At 36.5% G+C, this 23,333-nt stretch overlaps 1 protein-coding gene across 3 annotated transcripts in view; it reads left to right on the top strand.

The window, feature by feature from the left end:
- Positions 1–21,072, top strand: part of LOC100393317 (calcium-activated chloride channel regulator 1-like) — a 51,741-nt gene extending 30,669 nt beyond the window's left edge. Inside the window, exon 14 of one of the 3 annotated variants that reach the window (XM_017974890.4) lies at positions 20,833–21,072. In XM_017974890.4, coding sequence (XP_017830379.3) covers positions 20,833–20,894 — 62 coding nt within the window. In that variant the 3' untranslated portion in view covers positions 20,895–21,072. Of the gene's footprint in view, positions 1–365; positions 1,332–20,832 lie in introns of those variants that run through there. The other 2 variants (XM_002751048.6, XM_054236496.2) reach the window with 2 other exon arrangements.
- The last annotated feature ends 2,261 nt before the right edge of the window (positions 21,073–23,333 follow it).

Genomic DNA, 23,333 nt, shown 5'->3' on the forward strand with positions numbered 1-23,333 from the left:
TCTTTCTCCCCTGTCCTATTACTTCTTCTTTTATGACACAGATATGGGATACTGAATATCTTCACTATACTAGTGTTCTAAATTAAAAAGTAGATTTAGCACCTTATATTTCTCTTTTTAAAAAGGAATCTAGATTTTGACTTTTTAGTACTATATGATTTTGAATTAGAATTTTCTGGGATTAGAGAAATAAGTATTTAAAGAAAAACTGTTTATGCATTTGTCCTTACAATGAAGATGAAATAACCAGAAAAAAATGAATGAGATTTCCATAACTAAAATCTATAGTGCATTTCTGATACGTTTCTAAATGGAAGGCAGTGTGGTGGCGGCAAAGCATCCTAGTAATTTTAATATACCTGAAGTGTGTTTGTTTTCCAGCTGACAGCTACATCATAAGAATAAGTAAATCTTTCCGGAACCTCCAAGAAGATTTTGATAAAGCTACTTTAATAAATACTTCCGGTCTGATACCTAAGGAGGCTGGCTCAGTAGAAAATTTTGAATTTAAACCAGAACGTTCTAAAACAGAGAATGGCACCACATTCTATATTGCAATTCAAGCCACCCGTGAAACTAGTCTAACCTCAGAGGTTTCAAACATTGCACAAGCAACTAAATTTATTCCTCCACCAGAGCCTAGCATTCCTGATCTGGGTACCAATATTTCTGCAATCGGTTTGGTAGTTTTTGGATTAGCTGTGATTTCATATATATTTTAAACTAGAAATTCTATTACAACTCAAATTCAATGTTATGCAAACTTAATAAATATTTATTTAGAATTTACTTATTGTCTATTATAAAGCTCATTATAATATAAAGTGAATGTATAAAAGTTGTAAGTTTTCTTATTACTTGATTAACACTACTTAAGTTGTTAAATATTAATCAAAATGAGTATACCATTTCCTATCTTTGAATAATCCATTCATTAATTTTTAATATGGAAAGATATATATTTGTACTTGTAAGCATTTTAAGAAACACGTTTAGAGTGTGCTACAAATTAATTTGGTATACTAACATCAAAATATATCTAAGCCATTTGAAAAAATTTATATATACATAATAGCAAATGATTTTACAGATTTATTTGCATCGCATTTTTTATTATGAATACTTTATGTTTACATAAGCTGTAATCAAAAAGGACTAGTAGTAGTAAGGAAGTCAAATTTGTTTTTTAATCATTGATTATAAGTACTGTATTTGTTTTTTATCATTGATTAAAAGGAATTTTAGCCTAGGCATGAAAGGACTAGCAAAAGTCATTTCCTGTGTGAACTGTGGAACATCACAATAAAGTTATTTCTATTCTGATGCCATCATTAAGTCCCAAGACTATTACCAAGATGCCTGATTGGGACAGGGATTTTTCTTTTTCCTATTGCTATATCCTCAGCATTTAGAATAATAATTGACACATAGCAGATATTCAACAAATATTTGTTAAATAACTTAAGAATACTTTCATAAATTCAAAAAAATCCAAATTGGACCACATTACATTAATAAAATACCACAAACTATCATGTGCACATGGTATTGTGAGGACTTCACATAATGGAAACTAACTACCTTAATAACATTGATCAGAACCAACACATAAAGTTTCAAAAAACTATCAATAGAATTTATAAACTATCTAATAAAAGGTAAATTGAGCTATTAATATAGCAATGGGGTGATTTTTCGTAGAGTGAAAGAGAAAGACATATTGGAAGAAAAGCCTTTGTTTACAGGCAAGAAGATTATTTTAACTCTAAATATCTGAAAGGAGGAAGTTGTATATATCTGGAAGGTCAAAAAAAAATTATACATCATTAGCAAACCAAATCCTGAAAAATATATTAAAAATAATAATATGACCAAGTTTAATCTATTTCAGGAATCGAAATATGATTTCATATTAGAAAATTAAAGTAATTTACTACATTAGTAGTTTTTGTTTAGCTATATGATTATCTCAATACATGCAGAAAAGTAAAATTCAACCATCGTTCTTCAGTCAAAATGAAACCTATGAAAACTATTAACCTGATATTTTAATCTTAAAGTCAAAACCCACATCTTTTAAAAATAAATAAAAAGGGCATTGAATCTTCAAGTAGAGATGAAAAATTATATATCAGAGGGTGAGAATTCTAAATTTCTAGGAAAATAAATCACTTAAGAGTCTATAAATAACTTCAAAAAAGTATCGATTATGAAAGCCTCAAAGAGTAAGGAGATAGTTAACTTATTCTTAATACATGGCCTTTATACTGAATAATTTATAGAGCTTTAGAAGTTAATGAGGGAAGACTCCTATGCAATAAAAAAAAGAATAGAAGATACAATAATTGGAAAGATACAAAATTTTAATTATTTACAGGTGAAATGTAAATGCAATAAAATCAACAAATACTTAAAATGAGAGACCTCTGAAAAATTCCTAGATGCAAGATCAATTTACTAAAAATCAATACCACTAGTTTGATATGTACAGGGCTTTGAAGTTGTCGGTTCCATCCTCACATTCAGAGAGAAAAGCTGAACTGACAAAAAAAGAATTTTTCTTAGATTCATCAGAAAGTTGAAGTCATACTACAACCTGCTACCAAAATATTAGAGAGACAGAAAAACACAGAATCATAGCTTACCAGGAGCAGAAACCTATCAGTGAAGCTAATGCCAGTAGGAACTTAAACCGTAAATGTAGACATGCCAGAGGCTAAGTGTGAATGAGGCTGAGAGTTAAAAACTCTCAGAGGCCTTAGAGAGACTTCCATACTTCCCTGGGTTTTTCTTCCAAGAACCCTATGAAGTTTTCAGAGTGAAGATTAGAGAAAAATCCCCTCGGACTTTCAACATGAGAGAGATAAAAGTAACCATTTTGAAATATGCCCAAAGTGTTCTGTTCTTAGCAAAAGCCTGTCTTAAGGGAAAGTGTTTTACCAGAGCCTGACTAACAGGTTTTACAAGAGCCTAACCAACTTGGGGGAAAAGAAATACCCAACTCCAGTCTCGCCTAGCCTTCCTTGTGGCAGAGGAAGATACTCAACTCCAGAGCCCTCTAACTTTCCTATCTGATCAAAGAAGGGGAAAATGTTGGACACTAAAAAGGGAACGACAGAGATTGGGGCCTACTTAAGATTTGAGGGAGAGAGAATGGTGAGGATCAGAAAACTACCCTATCAGGTACTACGGTATTATGTTTATTACCTAGGCAATGAAGTAATCTACACACCAAACCCCTGTGGCACACAAGTTACCTATATAACAAACCTGTACATGTATCCCTGAACCTAAAAGAAAAGTTAAGAAAAAAAAAAAATATATATGAGAAGCATTTGTGAAGGCCACAGCCCAAGGAGACAAGCACAATAAAAGACTGAGACCTAATCATATGACTACACAATGCTTCTCCTTCCCTCACACCTTACCAACACATTTTTAGGCTACTATGTATGAACAGGAGATTATAGATGAAAGCACTAGATGCCTCAGCCTCAATTTGAGGCAGAGTCTCTAGGGAAACCCAAAGACAACCAGGGAGTCAAAAACAAAATAATAAAGAAAATTTTTGCCTCTGGTGCAGCTACAGCAAACAGTGAACATGGTCTAACTTCTAGCCAAGTAACATGAAACCTTACACTAATGGACAATTTTTACGCGATTATGACAGTTTTTTAGCCAATGTATTATGTCAGGCTTTAAACAAAAATTAAAAGGCATAATAAAGGCATAAAACAGTCTGTTCTACTTGAAAAGCATCTTTTTAAAAGGAAGAAAAAAACAGCCTAAAGAGACCAAAAAAAAAAACCAGGACCAGATTCAGATACATCAGAAATTTTGGAATTAACAGAAGAATTTAAAATAGTTATGGTTAGGGAGGAGGCAGAACTAGATAGCCAAACAGAAACCTCCAACAATCATCTCCCTCACAGGAAGACCAAACTGAACAACTATCCACACAAAAAATCCCCTTCATAAAAACAAAAAACTCAGGTGAACTATAATAGTACCTGGTTTTAACATCATATTAAGGAAATGGGCACTAAAGAAAATAGGAAAGACATTCTAGAATCGCCTACACCTCCCCTCCCCAGTTCCCTGGCAGCAGCTTCAAGGCACAGAGAGAGAATCTGTGTGCTTAAGGGAGGCAGAGCACAGTGATTGTATGACTTTGCATTGGAACTCAGTGCTGTCCTGTCACAGTGGAAAGCAACATGGGGCAAAACTCCACCAGAGCCTATGGAGAAAGCATATATATCAGTCCTAGCCAGGGGTAAATCTTCCATCTCAGTGGTGGGGCCTGAGTACCAACAAGCCCTGCCACCATTGACTAAAGGGCTCTGAGGTTCTAAACAAACTTGCAAGGCAGTCTAGGCAACAAAGACTGCAATTTCTGGGCAAGTACTGGTGCCAAGCTGGGCTCAAAGCCAGCAGACTTAGGGAATATGTGACCTCCTAGTGAGACACTAGCTGGGGCAGCCAAGGGAGGGCTTGTGTTACCCCTTCCCCAACCCCAGGCAGCGCAGCTCACAGCTCCAGGAGAGACTCCTTCCTTCTGTTTGAGGAGAGAAGAGGGGAGAGTAAAGAGGAGTTTGTCTTACAACTTAGATACCAGCTCAGCCATAGTAGGATAAGAAATGCAGCAGAGTCCTGAGGCCCCCATTCCAGGCGCTAGGTCATGGAAACATGTCCAGGGAACATGGGCCAGAAGGAAACCTGCTGCCTTGAAAAGGAAAACCTGGTCTTGGCAAAATTCATCACCTGCTGACTAAAGAGTCTTTGGGCCCTGAATATTCAGCAGTGGTGGCCGGGCAGTTCCTGCTACAGGCCTTGGGTGAGACTCAAAGCTATACTGGCTTCATCTATGACCCAGCACATTCTCAGCTGCAGTAGCTATGGGAAAAACTCCTTCTGCTTGAGGAAAGGAGATAGAAGAGTAAAGGGGACTTTTTCTTGCAGCTTGCATACTAGGTTAGCCACAGTTGGGTAGAGCACCAAGTGGGCTCTTGGGGTTCTGGTCACAGGTTTTGGTTCCAGGATGACTTTTCTAGACCTGTCCTGGGACAGAGAGAAGCCCACTGCCCTAAAAGGAGAGACTCAGGACTGGCAACATTCACTGCAAGCTGACTAAAGAGGCCTTGGGCCTTGAATAAATATCAGTGGTAGCCAGGCAGTAAGCACCACAGGCCAGGAGCAATGGTGGCCATAAGAAGAGGCCCTTCTGTTTAAGGAAAAGGAAGAAAAGAGTGGAGGGGCTTGTCTTATGGCTTTGGTGCTGGCTCAGCTGCAGTAAAAGAGAGCACCAGGTAGATTCCTAAGGTTCTCAACTCCAGACACTGGCTCCTGGGTGGCATCTCCAGACCTGTCTGGGGCTGGGAGAACTCACCACCCTGACGGGAAGGACAAAAATCTGGCTGGATGTGCCACCTGCTGATTATAGAGCCCTTGGCTCTTGAGTGAATGTAGTCAATAGCCAGGCAGTGGTCACTGTGGGCCTTGAGCAACACCCAGTGCTGTGGCTTTGAGTCTAACCCAGCACAGCCCCAGTGGTGGTGGCCACAGGGCTGCTTCTATCACCCCTTCTCCATCAGAGAGAGAGAGAGAGAGAGAGAGAAAGAGAGAGAGACTCCATTTTTTTGGCGGAGAGTAAGGGGAGTGAATAAGAGTCTCTGCCTGGTAATGCAGAGAATTCTTCTAGATCTTATCCAAGACCATCAAGGCAGTACCTTTACAAGTCTGCAAGAGCCACAGTATTACTGAACTTGGGGTTAACTTAAAGCAGACACAGCTTCAGTGACCAAAGACTTACAACATCCAAGTCCCTTTGAATACCTGGAAAGCCTTCACAAGAAGGACAGGTACAAATAAGGTTCTAGAGGAACCATCCAAGATGGCCCATCGCTAACATCTCAGGATTGCAGCTCTCAGTGAAAGTGCAGAGAACTAGAGGATGCCACACTTTCAGACAAATTCTGGTTGCTCACAGAGCAGAAGATCCCCAGTGGAGGAGTCACACGGTCACCAGCGCGACTCTTGTGGCTGGCGCAGCGGTTTCGCTGGCACCTCGGCACGGCAGCTTTTGGAGCAGAGTCAACAGGGCTGGCTCCCCTTCTGACCGAGGTTTGGAGGACCCACACAGGTCTCCAGCACAACTCCTGAGGCCGGCACAGCGGCTGTGACGGCACCTCGGGCGGCAGCTCTCGGCGCAGAGTAAACGAGACTGGTTCCCCTTCTGACTGAGGTTTGCAGCCCCAGGAAGGCAGAGTCGCCTATTATGGACACAAGAAGGAAGCCAGACAGGAGAATCCTGGGCAGAAAAGCACCATCAGTCTTAACACCACTGTTCTGGCCCTGGGAACTAACGACTTGGACACCCATTCAAGAGACCTAATCTGAAAGTTGGTAATTTCAAAGATGACAGGAGGATAAATTTACAATGATGGGAAGAAACCAGCATAAAAAGGCTGAGAATATTCAAAATCAGAACGCCTCTCCCTCTGAAGATGATCACAGTTCCACATCAACAATGGAACAAGGCTTGATGGAGAACGAGCGCATCCCAATAACAGAATCACGCTTCAGGGAATGGATAATAAGAAACTTCTGTGAGTTAAAAGAACATGTTGTAACCCAACGTAAAGAAACTAAGAACTTTGAAAAAAGGTTTGATGAAATCCTATTGAGAATAGACAACTTAGGAATATAAGTGAATTAATGGAACTGAAGAATACAATACAGAAACTCAAGAAGTATGCACAGGTTTAAACACTCAAATTGTTCAAGCAGAAGAAAGGATATCAGAGGTCAAAGTCCAACTTAATGAAATAAAATGAGAAGACAAGATTAGAGAAAAAAGAATAAAAAGGAATGAGCAAAGTCTCCAAGAAATGTGGGACTATGTGAAAAGACCAAATTTATGTTTGATAAGTGTACCTGAATGCAACGGAGAGAATGAATCCAAGCTGGAAAATACCCTTCAGGATATTATTCACGAAAATTTTCCTAAACTAGCAAAGCAGGACACTATTCAACCCCAGGTAATACAGAGAACACCACAAAGATATTCCTCAAGAAGAGCAACCCCAAGGCACATAATCGTTAGATTCACCAGGGTTGAAACGAAGGAGAAAATACTAAGGGCAGCCAGAGAGAAAGGTCAGGTTACCCACAAAGGCAAGCCTATCAGACTCACAGCAGATCTCTCAGCAGAAACTCTACAAGTCAGAAGAGAGTGGGGGCCAATATTCAACATCCTCAAAGAACAGAACCTTCAGCCCAGATTTCATATCCAGCCAAACTAAGCTTCACAGTTGAAGGAAAAATAAAATCTTTTATGAACAAGCAAGTACTCAGAGATTTTATTACCACCAGGCCTGCTTTACAAGAGCTTCTGAAAGAAGCATTACACACAGAAAGAAACAACCAGTATTAGCCTTTCTAAAAATATACCTAAAAGTAAAGAGCACCAACATAAAGAAGAATTTACATCAACGAATGGATAAAACAGCCAGTTAACATCAAATGGCTGTAATCCTAAATTTAAGTTGACTAAATCCCCCAATCAAAAGACACAGCCAAAACCCAACGGCATGTTACATCCAGACCTGTTTCACATGCAAGGATACACAAAGACTCAAAACAAAGGGATGGAGAAAGATTTACCAACCAAATGGAGAGCCAAAATAAATAAATAAACAAATAAAAAGCAGGAGTTGCAATTCTCGTATTGGATAAAATAGATTTTAAAGCAACAAAGATATAGTGGTAAAAGGATCAATGCAACAACAAGAGCTAACGATCCTAACACCCAGATACATAGAGACTTAGGTTCAATGAGACAGAATATTAATAAGGATATCAAGGACTCAAACTCAGATCCGGAACAAGTAAACTTAATAAATATTTATAGAGCTCTCTACTTCAAATACACAAAATATACATTCTTGTCAATACCACATCACATCTACTCATAGGTTTAAATGAAACATTGATTGGCCATTATTAATACCCATTTTTTTCCAGAATAAAGCAATATTTCCATTCACCCTCCCTCTTTTTCTTCCTCTTTCTTCCTCTCCTTTACTCATTTCTTTTCTTTCCTTCTCTCAAAAAAAAAAAAAAAAAAGAAAGAAAAGAAATCAACTTGTAAACCTCTAGATCCAGGTCAGCAATGTCTCTCTCATTGCTCAATTTCCTTCCTTCCCTTCCCTCCCTCCCTTCCTCCCTCCCTCCCCCCTTCCTCCCTTCCTGCCTTCCTCCCAAAAAAAAAAAAAAAAGTCAGTTCTTAAGAATCTCCTATTTCCCAAGTGGTTAAGTCAAAGTGAGGGTAACACCGTCACGGGCGATGAGGCCTTCTATGATCTGGCCCTTGTTTATCTCTATGGGCTCATGGCACCCATTGCTCCTGAAACTCCAGCCACACAAGGCTCTTTGCAGCTTCTGGAATTCCTGTCCGCTTCATGACCTTCACTTAGACGGTTTCTCTGTCTAGAATGCTGTTCTTTCCTCTCCTCCTTCCCCTACACCCCATGGCAAAATAAAAAAACAAAAACAAATAAGGTTCTAGACTACAAAAGACTATAATAAATACCAAACTGTTTAATGCCCAGACATCAAAGACCAACCACAGACATCAAGACCATTCAGGAAAGCATGACCTCACCTGAAGAACTAATGAAGCACTAGTGACTAACCCACAGAGATGGAGATCTGTGATCTTTCAGACAGAGAATTCATAATAGCTCTTTTGAGGAAGCTCAACAAAATTCAGGATAACACAGAAGAAATTCAGAAACACACTTCACCTATAAAGACACACATAGACTGAAAATGAAGGGATGAAAAAGATATTCCATGCAAGTGACAACCAAAACAGAGCAGGTGTAGCTATACTTATATTAGATAAAATAAATTTCAAGACAAAGAAGACTACTTCAACACGTTTAATAATCAAACTCCCAATGATCAAGGATAAAGAAAGGATCCTAAAAGCAGTAAGAGAAAAGAAACAAATAATATAGAAAGGAGCTCCAATATGTCTAGCAACAGATTTTTCAGTGGAAATTTTACAAACCAGGAGACAGTGACATGACATATTTAAAGTACTGAAGAAAAAATTCTTTGTCCCAGAATAGTAAATCCAGATCCACACACACACAAAAAAAAACTAACGTGAGAAATAGAGTAGAAGATGAGGCTTATCCATTTTTGTTTTATCCTATTCAAAACTTATATTCAAAATTAGATCATATATGTAAAGAATCTACAACATTGTAAGTATCCTACAAATGCTAGATGTTATTCCGAAATTTGAATACTTTTGATTTTAATGATACAGCTGTACTGTCCAACAGAAATATAACAGGGGACACTTACGTAATTTTTAACTTACTAGTATTCACATTTACAAGAAGGAAGAAAGTCAAGTGTAATTAATTTGAATAAGGTATTTTATCTAATCTGGCCTTTCTAAAACATTACCATTTCAACATGAAATCAATATAAAATATGGATGCAAATTTTACATTCTTTATTTTTTTTGCCAGAGTTTCGCTCTTGTTTACCCAGGCTGGAGTGCAATGGTGTGATCTCGGCTCACTGCAACCTCCGCCTCCTGGGTTCAGGCAATTCTCCTGCCTCAGCCTCCTGAGTAGCTGGGATTACAGGCACGCGCCACCATGCCCAGCTAATTTTTTGTATTTTTAGTAGAGACGGGTTTCACCATGTTGACCAGGATGGTCTCGATCTCTTGACCTCGTGATCCACCCGCCTGAGCCTCCCAAAGTGCTGGGATTACAGGCCTGAGCCACTGCACCCAGCCAATTTTACATTCTTTTATCTGCATTATCTTCAAAGTTCTGGTGGGTATTTTCCACTTAGAGTGTATCTCCGTTCAGACTAGACACATTTCAAGTGCTCTATAACTACACGTGGCTACTGGCTACCATACCAGACAGTGCAGGTTTGCAGCATTAAAAGTAACACTGACTATGACTTTGCTTCCAAAAACTGAGAAGATTTTTAATGTGATTCTTAATATTGCCTACATAATACCTGCCAAGTGCCATTCCAACAGCAGAGTTCTAATAGACCACTGGCAAACCCTGGTTGCAAAGCATTATGGGTAAGGCCTGCAAGGACAGAGTGAAAGGGTAGCCACCCCTCCCTACAAACCAGCACAGGGTGCACTCTGCCTCCTGACCACAGGAGGTCCCAGAGTGAAGGGGAAAGAAAGGTAACAGGTCCCAGCTCTTGCACAATGTACATCCTAGACACACATCTATGGAGCCGTTAGGGAATTCATTGATTCAATTTGATTCTAATATGGCCCATCTGGATATAGGATTTAATCATTCTTTAAAGGTATGCTCATTTTGAACCTCACACAAATTTGGGGCCCACATAGCCCGACAGGAGCCATTGAACCTTCAACATTAAAAGAAAACGGTCTAAAACACACACATAATTCATCTTTAAATTAGCCTGATTTTATACACATGGATATAAACCCATGGATCGTTACTCTCTCCAGAGCGGCAGCAGCTGTCACCCAAGCCAGTCGCCTCCCTGGGCCCCGTAAGCAGCTCTGCCTCTACTTCTAATTGGGAACAGAGATACTCCTTGGGTGACTTCCAGCACGATCCATCACACCAGAGACAGTTTCTGTGCAAACCGAAGCAAATCGGTTTCTAAATAAGAAAAAACCTCTTAGACAAACAAGGATTGAAGCATAGGGGGAAAAAAAGCACAAATAAAAGCAAAAAAAAAAAAAGTTCTAGCAAAGAGCAATGGCTTCTTCTCTTCAGGGCTACAGACAGGGCAGCCATCCTCTTGGGTGCAGATCAAAACCACAAGTTTTGACACAGGTGCCCCAAGCCTGCCACCCAACATACTAAAAGAAAAGCTTCCACTGGGTTGGTGGAGCCACCGAGCTCATTAACAGAATGCAGGCGAGATGAGTCTCAAAGTGCAACATGGGAGCACAGTGAGTAATTAAATCCCAGGTCATTTAAAAATGCAAACGCCATGAATGTCATGAGCTCCCGAAGCCTCTGACTCCTTCTTCGTTATTTGGATCGGGATGGAGGATTGGAAACCTGCAAGTCATATATGGATTATAATAAAATATGCCATATAGAAAAAAAAAAAAAAGAAAATATACTTCAACCATGAAAGAGAAATACTTTCCCAGACAAACAAAAGCTGAGGGATTTCATCAACACCAGACCTGTCCTACAGGAGATGTTAAGGGGAGTTCTTCAATCTAAAAGAAAAGAATTGTAATGAGCAATAAAAAAAAATCACTTGACGGTATAAAACATACTGGTAATAGTAAGTACACAGAAAGACAGAATATTATAACACTATAGTTGTGGTACGTAAGCTACTCATAAGTTGAGTAGAATGACTAAAAGATTAGCCTATCAAAAATGAAAACAACAACTTTTCAATAATAGACAGTTAATACAGTATAAATGGAAAGGATACAAAGTTTAAAAGTGAAGGAATAAAGTTAAAGTGTAGAGTTTTTTAGCCTTCTCTTTGCTTGTTGGATTTTTTGTCTGTTTATGCAATCAGTGTTAAGTTGCCATCAGTTTAAAATAATGGGTTTATAATACATTATTTGCAAGTCTCATAGCAATCTCAAATCAAAACGTATGCAACAGATACACACAAAAATTAAAAGCAAGAAATTAAAACATACCACCTAAGAAAACGATCTTCACTGAAAGGAAGATAAGAGGAAAGGAAAAAAGGAAGAGAGGACCAAAAGACACCCAGAAAACAAATAACAAAATGACAAGAGTAAGCCCTTTCTTATCAATAATAACACTGAATTTAAATGGACTAAAATTTCCAATCAAAAGACACAGAGTGGTTGAATGAAAACAAAACAAAACAACTACCAGAAACTCAAGGACCTGTTGTCAACAAGAAACACAGTTCCCCTATAAAGATACATATAGACTGAAAATAAAAGGATGAGAACATTTTTCCATGCAACTGAAAGCCACAACAGAGCAGGAGTAGCTACACTTACATAAGATAAAATACATTTCAAGACAAAAACTATGAAATAAGACAAAGAAAGTCATTATACAATGATAAGAGAGTCAATTCAACAAGAGGATATAACAACTATATATATGCACCTGACACTGGAACACCCAAATATATAAAGCAAATATTATTAGAGCTAAAGACAGATATTGACCCCAATACAATAATAGCTGGAGACTTCAACACCTCACTTTCAGCATTGGACAGATGGATCTTCCAGACAGAAAATCAACAAGGAAACATTGGCCTGAATCTGCACTGTAGACCAAACGTACCTAACAGATATTTTAAAAACATTTCATCCAACAGCTGCAGAATACACATGCTTCTCAGAACATGGATAATCCTTAAGAATAGACCATATATTAGGCCAAAAAACAAGTCTTTAAATATTCAAAAGAAATAAAATTATATCAAATGTATTTTCTGACCACAAAGGAGTAAAACTAGAAATCAATAACAAGAGGGACTTTGGAAACTATACGTGTACATGGAAATTAGATAATATGTTCCTGAATGTCCACTGGTCCAATAAAGATATTAAGAAGAAAATTTAAAAATGTATTGAAACAAAAGAAAATGGAAATATAATATACAAAATCCTATGGGATACAGCAAAAGCAGTACTAAGAAAAAAGTTTATAGCAATAAGCCCTTACATCAGAAAAGCAGAAAAACTGCAAATAAACAACTTAATGATGCAGGTTAAAGAATTAGAAAAACAAGAGTAAATCAAACCCAAAATTAGTAGAAGAAAAGAAAAATAAGAACAGAAATAAATAAAATTGAAATGAAAAAATACAAAAGATCAAAGCCAAGTTATCTTATGAAGAGATAAAGTGACAAATCTTTAGCCCAACTAAGAAAAGAAGAAAGAAGACCTAAGTAAATAAAATCAGAGATAAAAAAGGAGGCATTACATTTGATACCACAGAAATTCAGAAGATAATTCGTGGGTACTATGAGCCAATATATATGACAATACACTGGAAAACCCAGAAGAAATAGATACACTCTTAGATACATACAACCTACCAAGATTGATCCTGAAGAAATCCCAATCCAGAATAGACCACTAACAAGTGAGATAGAAACCATAATAAAGTCCCCCAGATAGAAAAGCTCAGGACCCATTAGCCTCACTGCTGATTTCTACCTAACATTTAAAGACGAACTGCTACCAATCCTACTCAAACTACTCCAAAAAAGTAGAAGAGGAGGGAATACTTCTAAACTCATTCTATGAGGCCACTATTACTCTGATACCAAAACCAGACAAGACACGCCAAAAAAGAAAACTACAGGCCAATACCCCTGATGAACACTGATGCAAATATTCTCAGTAAAATACTAGCAAACAAACCAAATTCAACAATACATAAAAAAAGATCATTAATCATGACAAAGTGAGATATATCCCAGGGATGCAAAGATGATTCAGCATATGCAAATTAATCAATGGGATAAATCATATCAACGAATATGATACATCATATCAAGAGAAGGATAAAAACCATACGATCATTTCAATTAATGCTTAAAAAAAAACACTTGATAAAATTTAACATCCCTTCATGGTTAAAAAAAAAAAAAAACCTCAAATCTAGATATAAAGGACATACCTCAACACAATAAAAGCCACGTAGGACAGACTACAGCTAGTATCATACTGAACAATAAAAAAGTGAAAGCCTTTCCTCCAAGAGCTGAAACAAGATAAGAAGCCCATTTTCATCACTATTATTCAACATAGTACTAGAAGTCCTAGCTAGAGCAATCAGATAAGAGAAAGAAATAAAGAACATGCACATTGGAAAAGAAGAAGTCAAATCATCCTTGTTTGCAGATGACATGATCTTATACTTGGCAAAATCTAAAGACTTCACCAAAAAAACTATTAGAACTGACAATTTCAATGAAATTGCGAGACAAAAAAATCAACATACAAAAATTAGTATCATTTCTCTCTGCCAACACCAATCTGACAAATAAATCATGAAAGTAATTCCATTTACAATAGCTACAAATAAAATAAAATACCTAGGAATAAAGTTAACCAAAGAAGTGAAAGATTTCTACGATGAAAACTATATAAGATTGATGTAAGAAATTGAAGGTAATACAAAAAATGGAAAGATATTCTATGTCCAAGAATTGGAAGAATTAATATTCTTATACTGTTCATACTACCCAAAGCGATCTACAGATTCAATGCAATTACTATCAAAATACCAATGACATTCTTCACAGAAATCAAAAAAGAATCTCAAAATGTATATGAAATCGTAAAAGACCCAGAATACTCACAGCTGTCCTGAGCAAAAAGTAGATCAATTGGAAGAATCACATTACCTGATTTCAAATGTATGACGGAGCTACAGTAACCAAAACAGCATGGTACTGGCATAAAAACAGACATGTAGACCAATAAAATGGAACAGTGAACTTGCAAATAAATCCATACAGTGAACTCTTTTCAGACAAAAATGCCAAGAACGTACATTTAGGAAAGGACAGTCTTCACTAAAGGGTTCTGGGTAAACTGGATATTTATACATAGAAGAATGAAACTAGACCTCTATCTCTTGCCATATACAAAACCAAATAAAAATGTATTAAAGACTTAAATCTAAGACCTCAACCTATCAAACTAATGAAAGAAAACATTGTGCAAACTCCCCAGGACGTTGGACTGAGCAAAGAATCTTGAGTAATACCTCACAAGCTCAGGCAACCAAAGCAAATGGACAAATGGGATCAAATCAAGTTAAAAAGCTTCTACATAGCAAAGGAATCAATTAACAAAGTGAAAGACAACCCACTGAATAGGGAAAAAAATGCAAATTATCCATCTGACAAGAGATTAATAATCAAAATGCATAAGGAGCTCAAACAACCCAACAGGAAAAGAATATAATACTCCAACCTAAAAACTCTGTGTATAAAAGATCTGAATAGACATTTCTCAAAAGAAGACATACAAATGGCAAACAGGTATATGAAAAGGTGCTCAACATCACTGATCATCAGAGAAATGCAAATCAAAACTACAATGAAATAGCATCTTACCCCAGCTAAAGTGGCTTTTACCCAAAAGATAGGTAATAAAAAATACTACCAGTGATGTGGAGAGAAAAGAACTTCTGTACACTGTTGGTGGGAATGTAAATCAGTACAACCACTATGGAAAAATGTTTGGAAGTTCTTCAAAAAAACTAACATCGAAACTACCATATGATCCAGCATCCCACTACTAGATATAAACCCAAAAGAAAGGAAATCAGTTATTGAAGAGATATCTGCACTCCCATGTTTACTGCAGCACTATTCACAAGAACCAATATTTGGAAGCAACCTAGGTGTCTATTAACAAATGAATGGATAGAGAAAATATGGTAAATATACACAATGGAGTACTATTCAGCCAAAACAAGAATGAGATCCTGTCATTTGCAACAACATGAATGAAACTGGAGGTCATTATGTATGTGAAATAGCACAGAAAGAAAAATTTTGCATATTCTCACTTATTTGTGGGGGCTAAACAAAATTTAAAGCAACTGAACTCATAAAGATATAGAGTAGAATGATGGTTACCAACTGGGCACAGCGGCTCACGCCTGTAATTTCGGCACTTTGGGAGGCCAAGGTGGGCAGATCACGAGGTCAGGAGTTTGAGACCAGCCTGGCCAACATAGTGAAACCAGATCTCTAGTAAAAATACAAAAATTAACTGTGCATGGTGATGCACATCTGTAGTCCCAGCTACTTAGGAGGCTGAGGCAGGAATTGGTTGAACCTGGGAGACAGAGGTTGTGGTAAGGAGAGATCATGCCACTGCACTCCAGCCTGGGCAACAGAGTGAGACTCCATCTCAAAAAAAAAAAAAAAAAAGATGGTTACCAACAGTTGGGAAGGGTAGTTTGCAGGGGTAGGGAGTGGGGATGTTTAGTGGGTGCAAAACTATAGTTAGTATGAATAAAAACTAGTATTTGCTATCACGACAGGGTGACTACACTCAACAATAATTTGTTGTACCTTGAAAATAACTAACAGATACAAGGAAATTGATGGTAGAAAAATAAATAAATAAGTAACAGAGTATGATTGAATTGTTTTTAACACAAAGGAAAAATGCTTGAGGTGATTAATACCCCATTTAACCTGAAGTTATTATTACACATTGAAGCCTGTGTCACAATATCCCATCTACCCCATAAATATATATACCTACTATGTACTCACAAAAATTAAAAATGCAAAAAATGTAAAAATACTTTTAAAAAGTAATATTGGGAGTAATAAACATGGTTTCTCCAAAAAAAAATTAAAAAGCTATAATTAGTCCGGGTACAGTGGCTCATGCCTGTAATCCGAGTGCTTTAGGAGGTCAAGGCAGAAGTATTGCTTGAGACCAGTAATTTGAGACTACCCTGGGCAACATAGAAAGACTTTATCTCCACAAAAATTTTTAATAAAATAAAACTATTAATATGATAAGTAAGAATTTAATGGAAAAGAGAACAATGTGCAAGAACAGAGGCGGGGATAATTCAAGCAGAATCATGGAAATCCTAAGAATCAAAATGAAATGCTAAAAATTTAAAATACTGTAACAGACATGAAGAATGTCTTTGACAGGCTCATCAGTGGACAGAACACAGCTGAAAAGCTGAGAAAAGAATCAGTAAGCTTGAAGATATGTCAATAGAAACTTCCAAAACTGGGGAAAAAAAACCTTCTAAAACTAAGAAAGAAAAAAACAAAATGTAAAGATAAAATAGAACACTCAAAAACTGTGGGAGAATTATAAAAGGTATAACATATGTGCAGTTGAAATAATAAGAAGAGAAGAAAGGAAAAGGAACAAAATAAATATTTGAAATAATAATAACTGAGAATTTTTCCAAATTAATGATAGACATCAAAATAGAGGTCCACAAAACTCAAAGAACACCAACCACAACAAATACCAACAAATCCACATATAGCAATATCATATTCAAACTTCAGAAACAAACATGAACTCAAAATTTTGAGGATATAAAATGACCTTACCTATAAAAAACAATAATAAGAATTACATCAGACTACTCTTCAGCAGCAACAATGCGTGCAAGACAAGAGTGGAGTGTGTATTTAAAGTTTTGAAAGAACCAATATAGAATTCTTTTTTTTTTTTTTTTTGGAGATGGAGTCTCACTCTGTCAATCTTGGCTCACTGCAATCTCTGTCTCCCGGGTTCAAGCAATTCTCCCACCTCAGCCTCCAGAGTAGTTGGGTTTACAGGCACCTGCCACCACATCTGGCTAATTTTGGTATTTTTAGTAAAGATGAAGTTTCACCATGTTGACCAGGCTGGACTTGAACTCCTGACCTCAGGTAATCCTCCCACGTTGGCCTCCCAAAGTGCTGGGATTACAGGCATGAGCCACGATCCCCAGCACCCACTGATGTAGAAGTCTGTACCTAGCAAAATTATTCTTCAAAAGTGAAAGAGAAATAAAGAGTTTCTCAAACAAAACTGAGGAATTTGTCTTGCAAGAAATGTTAAATGAAGTTTTGTGGTGCCCATCTTTCAAGATGGCCTCCAGTGATTTTTGCCTCCTGGTACATATGTCATTGTGTATTCCCTTCTCTTAAGTGCATTGGTCTTCAGATCAAAAGAAACTGTACTTAAGGAACTATACCAAAGGAGCTTCATCTGCCCCCAGGCCTAATTTAGATGAGATTTTGGACTTCGAGCTAATGGCATTATGGAATGAGACTTTGGGGAACCTGGTCAAGAGAATGAGTAAATTTTGCCTGTGGGAGGGACATTCATTATTGGCAGCCAGAGGGTGGACTGAGGTAGCCAAGTGCCAAGATGGCCCCCAATAATACTTGCTCCCCGCATAGTTCTCTCCACACTGATGAGAACTGACTTGTGCAATCAATAGGATATTGCAGGAAAGTTGGAGAGTAACTTTCAGTGCTAGGTCATAAATGACAAACGACATTACAGCCTCCACCTTGCTATCTCCTAGGGCACTTTCTGTAGTGGATGTCAGCTTCCATGTTGTGAGGATACTCAAGAAGCTCTACCAAGCAGTTTCTATGGCAAGGAGCTAATGCTGCCAATTGCTAGTATCAGCTTGCCACACGTGAGTGAACCATCTTGGAGAAGGATATTCTAGCCCCCAACAAGCCATCAGAAGACTATAGACACGGGTAACACATTGACTGCAACCTCCTGAGCAATCCCAACTTAGAGCTACCCAGATATTGTGCTTCTGAATTCTTGACTTACAGAAGCTGAGAGACAATAAATATTTGTTGATGTTTTAAAACACAGAGCCATAGGGTAATTACTTATGCAGCAATAGGCAATGAATTTGGATTTCATTAAAGATTCTAGGACATTTATCAACCATATCTTGTAAATTATACAGAATAAAGGTTCATGAAAATCTAATTTGATTTTGAAAAAGGTTAATAAAATAGAGGAATTTCATTCCCAAGTACTAATGTAATCTAGAAGCTATAGTAATACCTATAGAATGTAATTATATAGAAACAACATAATGAAATAGAATAAAAATTCAGAAAGAAAAAATAATACCTAATAAAGGTAGCACTACAAATCAATAGAGAAAAGATAAACTAATTTCCAGAGAGCATTAGGAAAACTAGCTCAATATTGTAGAGAAGAGTAAAGTAAGTCATGCATTATACACACATGAATTCTATTTGAAATAACATGTTCAACTTAAAAGGCAAATTTTAAAAGCTAATAATAGAAAATGAAGGGAAACATAAGAGTGAGCTTACGGCTAGAAGGACTTCTTAAGAAGGACCTAGAAGCACAAAATACTAAGCTCCCCCAAAATGATGAGTTTATATCAAAATTAAGAATTTCTGCTTGCAAAGGACACCATAAGCAAAATTAATGACAGACTAGAGAAGATATTTGCAATATTTAAAACCTACTAAGGATTTAATATTTTGCAAGTAGAAGGAACACCTGCAAATTAACAAGGAAAAAAGCAGAAAACCTCAATGGAAAAATAGATAGAGGATATAAGTAGGCAAATCTTTTAAAGGGAAGCCTAATGGCAAGTAAGTATTAAAATCCAAGAAATGCACTAGTAATCAGAGAAATGACAATTGCAACAACTTTTAGATATAATTTAATATTCATCAGATGTATATAAACTTTAAAATCCAGAGGAAATGGATAAATTCCTGGAAAGACACAGCCTCCCAAGTTTGAACCAGGAAGAAACAGAAATTCTGAACAGACCACTAAGGAGTGGTGAAATTGAATCAGTAAAAAAAAAAAAAATCTTACCAAACAAAAAAAAAATCCTGGACCAGATGGATTCACAGCCAAATTCTGCCAGATATACAAAAAACAGCTGGTACCAATTATACTGAAATCACGCAAAATAAATGAGGAGGAGAGATTCCTCCTTAACTCATTCCATGAAACCAGTATCATCCTGATACCAAAATCTGGCACAAACACAAAAGAAAGCTACAGGCCAAAAACCCTGAGGAGCATAGATGCAAAAATCCTTAGCAAAAGTCTAGCAAACCAAATACAGCAGCACATCAAAAAGTTAATTTGCTGTGATTAAGTGGGCTTTATTCTTCAGATACAAGGATTTTTTAATTTATGCAAATGAGTAAATGTGATTCACCACATAAACAGGATTAAAAACAAAATCCATAAACAATTACCTTAACAGATGCAGAAAATGCATTAATAAAATCTAACTTCCCTTCATGATAAAAATCCTCAACAAGCTAGGCATTGAAGAAACATACCTCACAATAATGAGGGCTGTCTACAATGAAATCACAGCCAAAAACATTAAATGGGCAAAAGTTCGAAGCCTTTCCCCTTAAGATGTCCACTCTCACCACTCCTATTCAACGTAATACTAAAAGTCCTAGCTAGAGCATTCAGGCAAGAGGAAAAAATAAAAAGCATCCAAACAAGAAAAGAGGAAGTTAAATTCTCTCTCTTCACTGACAATATAATTGTATACCTAGAAAATTCTGGAGATTCTGTCAAAGGACTCCTAGACCTGATAAACAACTTCAGCAAAGTCTCAGGATACAAAATCTACATTCAAAAATCAGTAACATGACTATATACCAATAACATTTAAGCTGAGAGCCAAGTAAAGATTGCAATCCCATTTACAATGGCCACAAAAAAACCAAAATGCCTAGGAATGCATCTAAGCGAATAAGTGAAAGATCTCTACAAATAGAACTACAAAACACTGCTGAAAGAACCCAGAGATGACACAAACAAATGGAAAAAAATTTCATGCTCATGGATTGGAAGAATCAATATTGCTAAAATGGCCATAATTCCCAAAGCAACCTACAGATTAAATGCTATTGCTATCATTACCAACATCATCTTTGACAGATGTGAAAAAAGCTATTCTAAACTTCATATGGTACCAAAAAAAGTGAAAGAAAAATATTAGTAACTCAACAAGTAAATGGGCAAAGCAGACAGTCAATTTCAGAGAGAAGGAAAATTAAAAGGCTAATTTTCTAAAAAAAAATGAGTCTCAGTCTTGAAGATAATTTGAAATATAGGTTTTCTTTTAAAAGTATAAGTAGATACTATTTCCAATAATAATGTCAATCAAGTTTTGGTGAAAATGAGAGGAAATAGGGACTTTCTCTTGGAGACAACTTGGTTGTATTTGGTAAAGTTAAAAATATGCACAGTACTTACAGATATATCCCTATGTATTTGTGTTTCAGGTTATGTGAAAAAAGACATTCACTATAGCATGCTTTTAAGAGTGAAGACGAGAAAAATCTAAGCATCCAGCAATAAGGAAATGGAAAAATAAAATGTGGACTATTCATGTGATGGACTTCTATAAAACAGCTAAAAAATGAATTCTATCTAATCTATATTAAACAGATTTCAAATATAATAATACTGTGTAAAAAATCACAAAATGATAAGTACAATATGCTATCATGTACATAAATTACAGCATAAGATATACTATGTTCGTCTGTAAATATAAATAAGTAAAAGTATTTTTAAAACTGTTTGACTTCCTCCTTTCCTAACTGAGTACCCTTTATTTCTTTTTCTTGCCCAATTGCTCTGGCTAGAAATTCCAGTACTATATTGAATAGGAGTGGTGAGAGAGGGCATCCTTGTCTATTGCCAGATTTCAAAAGGAATGCTTCCAGTTTTTGCCCATTCAGTATGATATTGGCTATGGGTTTTTCATGAATAGTTTTTATTATTTTGAGATACATTCCGTCAATACCTAGTTTATTGAGAGTTTTTAGTATAAACAGTTGTTGAATTTTGTCAAAGGCCTTCTCTGCACTTATTGAGATAATCATGTGGTTTTTGTTTTTGGTTCTGTTTATGTGGTGAATTACATTTATAGACTTGCATATGTTGAATCAGCCTTGCATCCCTGGGATGAAGCCGACTTGATTGTGATGGATAAGCTTCTTGCAATCGGTTTGCCAGTATTTTATTGAAGATTTTTGCATCTATGTTCATCATGGATATTGGCCTGAAGTTTTCTTTTCTTGCTGAGTCTCTGCCAGGTTTTGGTATCAGGATGATGTTGGTTTCACAAAATGATTTGGGAAGGATTCCCTCTTTTTGGATTGTTTGGAATAGTTTCAGAAGGAGTGGTACCAGCTCCTCTTTGTATGTCTGGTAGAATTTGGCTGTGAATCCATCTGGACCTGGACTTTTTTTGGTTGGTAGGCTATTAATTGCTGCCTTAACTCCAGTCCTTGTTATTGGTCTATTCAGGGTTTCAACTTCTTACTGGCTTAGGCTTGAGATAATGCAAGTGTCCAGGAATTTATCCATTTCTTCCAGGTTTACTGGTTCATGTGCATAGAGTTGTCTGTAGTAATCTCTGGTGGTGGTTTGTATTTCTGTGGAATCTTTGGTGATATCCCCTTTATCGTTTTTTATTGCATCTATTTGATTATTCTCTCTTTTCTTTTTTATTAATCTGGCTAGTGGTCTATTTTGTTGATCTTTTCAAAACACCGGCTCCTGGATTTATTGATGTTTTGAAGAGTTTTTTGTGTCTCTATCTCCTTCAGGTCTGTTCTGATCTTAGTTATTTCTTGTCTTCTGCTAGCTTTTGAGTGTTTTTAATCTTGCTCCTCTAGCTCTTTCAATTTTGACAATAGGGTGTTGATTTTAGATCTTTCCTTGCTATATATTTTCTTCTAGACACTGCTTTAAATGGGGGGAACTAGAGGAGAGACAGCGGGGGGTGGAGAGTTGGAAAGGGATAACATGGGGAAAAATGCCAGATATAGGTGATGGGGAGGAAGGCAGCAAATCACATTGCCATGTATGTACCAATGCAACAATATTGCACGTTCTTCACATGCACCCCCAAACCTAAAATGCAATAAAATATATATTTTTTAGAAAACTGTTTGGGCAGGAAATACATTAAACTCTTCCTAGAGGAAACTTTGAGTGGAGGGCAGAAAGGTGAATGAGACTGGGAATGTTGGTTTAGTTACCCAGATCTGAAGCTTAAACAGTCATGTTTTAGCCCTTAAAAAAACTAAGTTATGATTTTAAAAATTGTTATTTCTACATGAGAAGAATATAAGCTTTTGTTACACTGTTCTTTATATTTTCTGGGTTATTTAAAATGTCTTAATGTTTAAAAGAAAAATATATTTAAACCCCACTAAGTAAATGCACAAATATTTTCAAAATATAAACTTGAATTAGGGACACTAGCTATTGTGCCCACATATCTCAATGCAGTTCTGAATACTGTATATTAAAAGTGGGAAAAATAATCTATGATAGGACTCTAACAAGAGTAGCATATTCTTACTTCAGGAGGCAGATGCTTGAGCAAATTGTAATAGGCTTTGAGCTGTACTTTTAGGACTGTTCACCTTGAAAACTTGTGAAAGGAAAGTGAAATGGAGAGAGAATTTTTGGGGCTATTAAAGGAGTCTAGGTAAGAAATAATGTGTTAGTACTAATAAATGATAGCAAGTAATAAACATGGAAGGAAAGATGAATCTATTTTCTCTCTCAACCTCCTTTGCTATCATATCAAATCACCAGTTACTTTAAAAATATTAAGTGCAAGATATATTACCTTAATTCTTAACTCTTCAATGGAAATATTCTCATTAATTTTGAGAATTAAATAACTAGTCTTTATAAACTGTCCATAGATAAATTTTAAGCCATTCAAGTATGAATTTGACATTGATCTTTTGTATATTCA

Source organism: Callithrix jacchus, chromosome 7 (genome assembly GCF_049354715.1).
Source record: "Callithrix jacchus isolate 240 chromosome 7, calJac240_pri, whole genome shotgun sequence".
Taxonomy (NCBI): Eukaryota; Metazoa; Chordata; class Mammalia; order Primates; family Cebidae; genus Callithrix; species Callithrix jacchus.